The 9,117-nt window shown below is 32.4% G+C and overlaps 1 protein-coding gene across 1 annotated transcript; it reads right to left on the bottom strand.

Annotated features, from left to right (window-relative positions):
* Positions 1–709: 709 nt before the first annotated feature.
* LOC107815122 (uncharacterized) lies at positions 710–4,982 on the bottom strand. Its single transcript, XM_016640641.2, has 6 exons — positions 4,833–4,982; positions 3,734–3,758; positions 2,383–2,457; positions 2,008–2,112; positions 1,770–1,888; positions 710–919 (listed from the first exon to the last, which is right to left on the bottom strand). Exons 1-5 carry the CDS (start codon positions 4,835–4,837, stop codon positions 1,772–1,774), a joined length of 327 nt encoding a protein of 108 aa, XP_016496127.1. The 5' UTR covers positions 4,838–4,982; the 3' UTR covers positions 710–919; positions 1,770–1,771.
* Between the last annotated feature and the right edge of the window lie 4,135 nt (positions 4,983–9,117).

Here is a 9,117-nt window from a genome sequence, read left to right on the forward strand (position 1 = left end):
GCAAGAATTGTTTAATGCAGTAATAATGATTCAAAAATTGTTATACAATGAACAATATGAAATTGTTAGGCAATAAGTAATAACACATGAATTATCACTGTATAAATTATCTAATCTAAGAGCATTTTTAGTTTAGATGCACTTATTCATGTACTACTTATACACGCAATTATCTAACTTTTTAACAGTTATGTAATAATACACGAATTCACGTATAGTCATAGTTGGTAAGAAATCATTCGATTCACAATATGAAACTCCGATTAACTCCTGCAAAGTTTTTTATGTTTTAATTCTACAGAGAACAATGACCCAATAAAATCTCACAAGTGGGATTTGAAAAAGGTAGTGTGTACGTAAACCTTACCCCTACCTCGAAGGAGTAGAGAGGTTGTTTTCACAAGACCACGAGGGTCTTTCGGAAACAGAGAGTTAATATAAATATTTTTACTGAATCTTATGCATAAATTCAAACCACCACTGCACTGTCTTGCAACCATGAATAGAACGCAGTTTAACGGGTATGGGTGAAAAATTAAGCTTTATTTATCGTATTCATTCATTTGGTTATCTTTACCACCATTTCAAACTCGCCTAGTTCATGTTCCTGCCGATGCATGTACCAAAACTCGAGCATGGTTAAGTATATCCTACCACTGTATCTGGAGTTATGAAAGGTAGGTATCCTACACATTAGCCGATCATAACATTCAACATAAAAGAAACCACTTTAAACTCCAATGTTTACAAGGGGTCCCTGAAGTAGATAACAGTACGTAGCAGAACAGCAAAATCCTATTTCAAGTCTTACAGCACAATCCAGTAATCAAGTCGATGTTCTACCAAGGTAAATTCCTGAATACGAACCTCCTAGCTGCTTCACAAATTTTGCTCCAAATCACTCACAAACCCGGTTCAGCTACATTGCACAAGTGTAATTAGCATTACAAAGAAATCAGGGAAAACAGATAAATACACGAAAATGAAAGGATGTCAGAACACCGATGTGCCCAATATTGGGCCATCCGGAAAACAAATCATGAATTTGTAACGCTCACAAAACGTATCTCAAGTAGAAAAGCACAAACACATAGGAAATTATTCATTTCAGGATGCTCACGGAAATAGCTTCATATAAATGTAAGGAAAATAGTGTGTACACGATTCTCTAATTCCTTATTCCGCACTAGCAGGGGGCATTTTCTGCATGAGGCGAGCTCTTTTAGTAATACACCATGCAGATTTTCATCCTAGAATTGTTTCCTAGTCCCTACCATTGAGCTTCCCATCTTCCGTATCCAAAATTACACAAATGATTCCTCATTTTTGTAAGACCATTATCTCATTTATGAACCATTTTCAACGTTCACCAAATACCAAAAACCTTTGTCTCCATACTCCTAGCTTGAAAAAAAACTGAAATTTCTCTTGCTGTCATTTCCTACCATTAATCTTCCTACCATGGTATTATTACCCCAGATGACAGCTCACTCAGCATTTCATTTACAAAATGACACTTATCAAACGATAGCGTTAAATCATTTCTGAAGTTCCAAATTTCATTTTAAATTGTTGATAAATTTCTCAAAAATGAATTCAAAAAACTTCCTTAGCATTCACATTTTGTGTACCAAACACTTGATTGCATAATAGCCGGTTAAAAGGGAATTGCAATTCAAAGATGGGCTGATGAAATGAAGAACCAGCTCGCAATTTAACTCAAATTACTCCAACCGCCATAAATAAAAACGTGAAAGATCCAGCAATACCTCTACTTGGGATTCCGGAGGACAATGATCACAGAATCTCCCCGAAGGAACATCTTGCTAATAAACCTATCTTTGTTAACAGGTTGAGCCTTCTTTTTTCCTTTTCCAGTCTTGGGAACCTGAAGAACAAACATTCACAACTTAGATAAGTGGAGCTCTCTGGCGCAAGTTACAAATCCAAGACCCAAGACACATTATCCAAAACAAATTGACTAAGAAAACCCAGGAAAAAACCAACCTCAGTCCACATTTCTCTAACATTTTCAAGCACCATGTTGCAGTGACGATCGAACGCCCTCACACGACCGAGAAGTTTCCTGTTGTTCCTACAGTTGATGAGCACCTACAAACCAGAAAACAGCCAGAATGAAATCTGTAAGACAACTGCAATGTTGATGCTCTTTCACATAAAAACTCAAGATTGCATTTAGTTCTAGAGTACTGAAATTGAGATCTATGACAAATGAGAAAGTACACTGACATGACTTAGAAAGCAAATGGACGACATAAATAAGGCTCTAGATCAGCTTTAGTCAATTTTTATATAATTAGTATACTACACAAGCATGACATAAAAAAGACATCAGTAAAGGCGCTAAAGTCTATTAGATACCTGTGTGTTATTCTTAACACTCATCATCAGGACAGAAAGTGGGCCAGTGTTGAACTCCTCTTCCTCATTTTTCACCTGCAAAAAAAAGGGGCTCCATTAGCAAACACAAAGGTCAGATTCACTGGGGACCAACGAGGTCCATCCCTCCATAAAACCAAAATAGAAAGGCATATACTCACTATGTTCTTAAGCTGGATAATGTACCAATTACAATTTTGAAGCTAAAACTTATGCATATGGAAAATGAACAATAAGGTCATGTGTATGGATGAACAAACCAAGACGAAAAGAAATGAGAATAGGATGTCTGTTAAAGAAGAACAAAATTTAAACCAAGCTTCCAGGAAATCCAATGTTGCAAGACGAGAAAAGACCGACAACACTTGCATGGAGGTGAGTGCAACCCAGGGTTAGAACATAAAGTCTTCTAGATCAACTATTTCAACCAATAAATTTTTATACTTTGTATTTTGCATATATATAGGGAAAATACATTGAAGAAATAACATACTCCATTTTTTAATGCACCTGATGTTGTAGAAAGGAACTCAAGTTTATATGCTATAACCATCATGCCAATTGCTGCACCATATTACATATCCACCAATAAAGGATCTTCAAATAATTTTTGGTAGCTATATTGTTATTTGAAGCACCCAAAGGTGTGGTCTAATGGGTAATAAAGTGGGTACAAATCTTGGAGACCAGCTTTTAAATACCAATACCAACAGGGACAAAATATTAGGTGATTCTTCCCATCTGCCTAAGCCTTGGTGGCAGAGTTACCCTATAACCATGTTAGTGAGACCTGTAACTGTGCTATGGAGAGGTAATAGTGCTAGTGAGAGGTAGCAGGTACCTTGTGTAATAGTGAAGGTCCGCAAGTTGGCCCGAAACCGCCTTTTAATACAAAAAGAAGTTATATTATTATTTAAAGTTCCAACTGTTTTTGTCATTTGTTTTAAGAGTGGTGATTCAAATGATTTAACCTAAGGCATGTCAATAGCCAATGTGACAGGTTGAAAAAAACTCTGTCAATAATGACTTCAAACTATCTCAAACAATTTCTTGTTCCGACTGAAAGAGGAGGTGTAAATCCTATTCTCTTTCTAAAAAATACTAGATGTATCGCATACGGGAAGGATGATGGCTACCAAGTACCAACAAAAGAAAATCTAATTGAATACATGGCACTAAGGTGAAAAGAAGAGAGAAAAGAAAACAAGAATTAACCAGTAGACAGGCCCTAAAATATAATAGTTAACGACACAGGGAAAAGCCAAGGGAAAAATATGAAATCAATAATGAAAGCTATATATAGGCAAAACACTTGCAAAGTAAGCTGACTTACAGGGGCATCCTCTTCCATTGGCCGACTGCAAAAGAGCAAAAGAAAAAAGGAAAACGAATTAGGAACCTTCACTTTGCTAATATTTGATTAACATAAGAATCAGCAAAAATATAGAAACATCAAAATTCAGCAACAAAACATGAGAAAATAACCAGGTTTTTTTTCTTTCTAATTTCTACCATTATATAAATCCAACTGTCCTGTTAGCCTTTTAATCTAGCCAAAAAAGGATTCTACTACTGATTTGCATGAGATAACATAAGTTTAAGCTTGATAAAGTGCAGAGTCAACAAAAGGAATTAAGAGCAGTAATAATAAAGAGCTAGAGAAGCAACCATCCCTATTTACAAAGGCAAGAGTTCATGCAACAGGAAACCCAATAAACACAATATAAGGAAAAGTTCTACTTTTTTTAAGAAAAAGGAAGTCTTCGTTTATTGTACCCAAAGGTGTAGCCTAGCAGAGGCAAAAAACGATAGGTGATTTCTTCTCATCTGCCTAAGCCTTTGTGGGTAGAGTTACCAGTATGCTAGTGGGAGTTAGCAAGTAGCCAGCTACCAAGTGTAATAATCGAGGTGCGCGCAAGCTAGTCCAAACAGAGCAATCATCAAAACAAAAGAAAAAAGGACCCAAAAGGAAAAAAAGGAACCCTCCAAACAAAGAACAACACAACAAAAACAACAACAATGCCTTGGTCCCAAACTAGCTAAGGTAGAGTATATGAATCTTCTATATCTATTCACTCTATTCAGACCTATTTCATCCCATTGCTAGTAAATCATTTTTCTTTAAAGCCAAAAAACAAGAATCCCAAAAGCTGTACATATTTGGTCCAGAAAATATAGATAAAATACTTCAATTTCCTGGTCTGAAAATTTGCTTTACCAGACCATCTAATATTAGGAACGAACGTGGTCTAACATATGTAATCTGCTAAAGGAATTAATATAATGACAAGAAAAAACCTAAAATTATAGGAGTTTTACGTTTTCAGGGAAACCAGATCATCCAACTCAAGCTAATCCGTAAAATTGCAAGCAGAGAAGATGAAAACTTTAAAAAGAACAAACTCGAAGCATAAAATAGCAGTAAAACTTACCTCATCTTCGATCAAATTGAAGAAATTCAAGAGCAAATATGAGCCAAGAGGAGAGAGATTAGTGACTGAAAAAAAAACTAGGGTTTAAAGAGGGGACAGCGGAAAACAGTCGAAAGAAAAAGATTCACGCTTCACCGCCAACTAAGGTTCAAGCGTGACAATGGGCTGGGTGAGACTTATAAACGGACTATAGCCCAAATGAGGAGGCCCAAGATTGGCCCAAGATAAAGAGAAGAACATGGTAAAATGGTACTTCTAATCTTGGGGGAAGTGCACAGTTAGTCACTAATTAGAGATGTATTTATTCTTTAGCCACAGTTTAAAATATATTTACTTTTTAGGCAGTGCTTAATAAATTTTTATCCGCCTGGACTAAAATACCCATGTGCTAGACATGGGTGCTATATAATATTAAGGACATGGTGTCCTTAACTTTATGAATGTTCTGTAAATATTAAGGACAACGTGTCTTATATTTGCACTTTCCGTTATTAAACTTTAGGACATCATGTTCTTAACTTCATATGTGCAGTGTAAATATTAAGAACATAATGTCCTTAACTTGTATTTGCACCTTCTGTTATTAAACTTTAGGACCTCATGTCCTTATCTTTATATGTGCAGTGTAAATGTTAGGGACATGGTGTCATTATCTTCATGTGTGTAGTGTAAATGTTAAGGAAATTATGTCCTTAACTTTATGAGTATTGTGTAAATATTAAGGACATGGTGTCCTTAACTTCATGAATGTTGTATAAATATTAAGGACAAACTGTCATATATTTGCACCTTCCGTTGTTAAACTTTAGGACATAATGTCCTTAACTTCATATGTGCAGTATAAATGTTAAGGGCATGGCGTCCTTAACTTCATGTGTGCAGTGTAAATGTTAAGGATACGGTGTCCTTAATATTTACACGGCACTAATAAAGAAAAGGTAAAAACATTTTTTCGTATTAATTTTAATAAAGTAGTGGCTATTTTTGCTCAATATTAAAAATACTAGATATAAATTAAATACCATATTAAAAAGTGGCTAGCTCACGCCATTTCTACTCTAATTTTTAACATACAATGATTACAATCAAGTCTATCTAAAACACATCGTCCATTTGAACCTTTTTTTGCATGTTATTGGCTATTATGCGCCTGTAATAATATTTTATATTTAGTTTTTATTTGATCGTTATAAACAAAATTCACCTAGATTAATCTTTTATTTTCTTATATTATAAAATAAAGTATTAAAAAAAATCTCAAGATATTTATATATTATTAATTTAAAATTTAAAAAGGTAGTAATATATTTCTAATAGATCCATAACTAGTTGTATGTACAAGAATTTAAACTCTAAAATAGAAAAAAGTATTTTTGACATTCCAAATTTCCCGTTTGAACTTATAAAATTTATTCTAGTTTCGTCTCCAATAAAATATAATTAGTAGATTGATTTTTTGTTATAAATAAATAAATATTTATGTAAGGCTTCTATATAGAGGTAATTTTAGAAAGATCGTATTTTTATAATGATAGTTGTTATTGTTATAGGTAAAAAATTATAAAAAATTACTGAAATATGATATTTTTTTTGGGTGGCCTTTAATTTTTGACCCTGCATGCCTCATGGACAGAAATTCAAGGTCAAAAAGTTAAAAATATCGTCCATGAGCAAGTGAAGAACGGACAAGCGAGAACAAAAATTAGAGATTATTCACTTTGATGGTTATTTGTGTGCATCACCCAAAAAACTAGTAGTATATAAGTAAAATATAACATAAAAAGATCGGTCGGAAGAATCTTGCCTAATATGGCGAGGTGTTGTAACTTAACTTGTACAGAGAGTAGCTCCTATAGAAATATCTAATTATATGGTTAGTTTTACTAGATACATACCACTCAATTAGTCAATTATCCAATCCAATTAGCTGTAAAAGTATTTCGGTGCAGAAACTATTTTTCTATTTTATCTCTTTTTTTGTATTTTTATAGAGACTAGTTTCTATGAACGTGCGTTGCACGTTAATAATGGCACATAAATATTTAATCAATTATAAAATCACAAATTCAATTAATGAGAAAATTGCATATACATCCGGGAAGAAGAATTTTCATAAAGCAATTCACGTGAAAAAATACAACAATCATTTAAACGTTAAAAATCAATATTATTAGATTACTGTAGTACTTGAATTTAAAATGATTGGTGGTCATCTGATTGTGCAAAAGTGATCAATTTAATTTAGTTAGAAGTATGAAATACTCTCTCTGTTTAAAAAAAAATAAACATATTACTTTTTTTGTAAATAGTTTTTAAACAAGATTTTTTTTGACCATATTTTTTATAAATAGTATTTAAATATTTTAAATTATTAATAATTTTAACTTTTAAGGGAGTATGTACTTATAGTTTTATACTTATGCATTGTAACCATATCTTACCTAAGCCTTATTTATATATACAATAATGAATGAACTTGAACTTTCCGTTAAAAAATATTTGGCCAAATACATTTGGAGACACTTAAACTTGTCTCAACTTTTCATTTAGACACTTAAACTAAGCTTACGACCTATCGTACATTTATTTTAATAAAGGTTTCTGAACCACCGTCTTCCATAGGTGTTTTTAAAAACTTCTTCATGCTCATCTTGTATCCGAAAAATGAGGCAAGCTCATTGCTAATGTCATAACCCATAACCAATTGGGAGCTTGTCAGATTTCTCATCTTTGAGCTCTCTAGCTCATAGCTTTGGCTGCATCAGTGTCCGCTTTGTTTGATCTACTTGGCATTTGGAGCTTGCTCGTGAGTTCCTAAAAAGCTTTCTTGCCATTATCTAGCTCATTGAGAGCATGACTTTTTATAGTCTATATTTTAAAGTTGTCAAGTTCTAATTTGAGGGCTAATTAAATTTGAATCCGTATTTGTTGTGTCTCAAATATTTTTTGGCGAAGACGATGAAGGCAGATTTGGGTCTCTTAACACATGAAGAAAAAATGATTACAGCTCATCCAAAAATTTTCCGGTGAAACTCTATTTTCTCCTACAAGAATTTTGGCTTTGAAGATGAAAATGACTGTGAATACGAATAACAAGACAGCTAGAAAAAAAAAATTATATTTTTGTGGCCATTACGCGCCCATGTTAAGTGAGATACACATGACTTGCCATGTCAACAGATTGTGTTCAATTGGTACAGTTCTTATCTAGTTTAAGTATTTGATAGATAGTAAACTTAGTTTAGGTATCTAAACAAAAAGTTAGGACAAGTTTAAGTGGTTGCGTATCCATTTGGCCAAAATATTTTGATACATAGAAGGATGCTCATATTTTGGAGCTTAATTTTAAACCCAAAAAAATAAGTAGTCAACAAGTGATTCAACGGTCAAACTATTCTCTGGGTATTAGGAAAAATCTCAAATATTATCATTTTATTCAATATGAAATTATATTTTGGAATAAATAAATTAGCTTTTAAAGGATATAATAATCGTTCAACATTTAATAACCAACTTATTAGAGTTATGGTTAATATCTGATTGTAGTTATAATAATATCAATAGTTATAAGTTAATATAATAAAATCAATATATATAGATGGATATTTTACCATCACGCCTCGTCTACAAAATAGTGAAAAGAAGAAAAAAATTCTTAGAGCAAGTGGATGTCACGGAGAGTGATGGAATCTGGAGGCTTCAAACTAATTAAATTTAGGAGTGGATATAAAGTTCTATTTTGGAAAACTCCATCGTTTTTCAAATTTGAAATATTGCAAACTGGGACCTATTTGAAATAATGTTATAACCCAACGATGATTTTCTTGTTACCTAAGAAATTTAGTGTCCGTATTTATTAAAACCTTCATATTTAGTTTAGTGTTTTTTTACCAATATAACCAGATTTATGATAAGCTTATTGAAATTTTAAGTCTATTTTAGTTTCTCAATATTGTGTTCATGCTTATATATATATATATATATATATATATATATATATATATATATACTATATTAAAAGCACGAAGACCCTTAGCAAATTGTTGTCCGTTTTTTTTACCCTTAAAAATAGACTTCACATTAGATAAAATCGTAATTTAATTATTTTTCTAATATTTAGGATAAATCAACTAAAGTTTTGGTTATTAAATTGTTCCTTATTTGAATTAGGTAAAAATCATAATATTTAGGACTTTGATATCTACTAAAATATTAGTTATTAAATCTTCCTATATATGAATTTTGTAGAAAAATCTAATATTAGGGCTTCAAAATAAATATTGTT

The sequence above is a fragment of the Nicotiana tabacum genome, chromosome 19, assembly GCF_000715075.1.
Source record: "Nicotiana tabacum cultivar K326 chromosome 19, ASM71507v2, whole genome shotgun sequence".
NCBI lineage: Eukaryota > Viridiplantae > Streptophyta > Magnoliopsida > Solanales > Solanaceae > Nicotiana > Nicotiana tabacum.

Coding starts and splice junctions, on each gene's coding strand:
- LOC107815122 (XM_016640641.2), bottom strand. Junction 2,113..2,382: donor GTGTTAAGAATAACACACAG/GTATCTAATAGA, acceptor TCTGGTTTGTAG/GTGCTCATCAACTGTAGGAA. Junction 1,889..2,007: donor TTAGAGAAATGTGGACTGAG/GTTGGTTTTTTC, acceptor TTTGTTCTTCAG/GTTCCCAAGACTGGAAAAGG.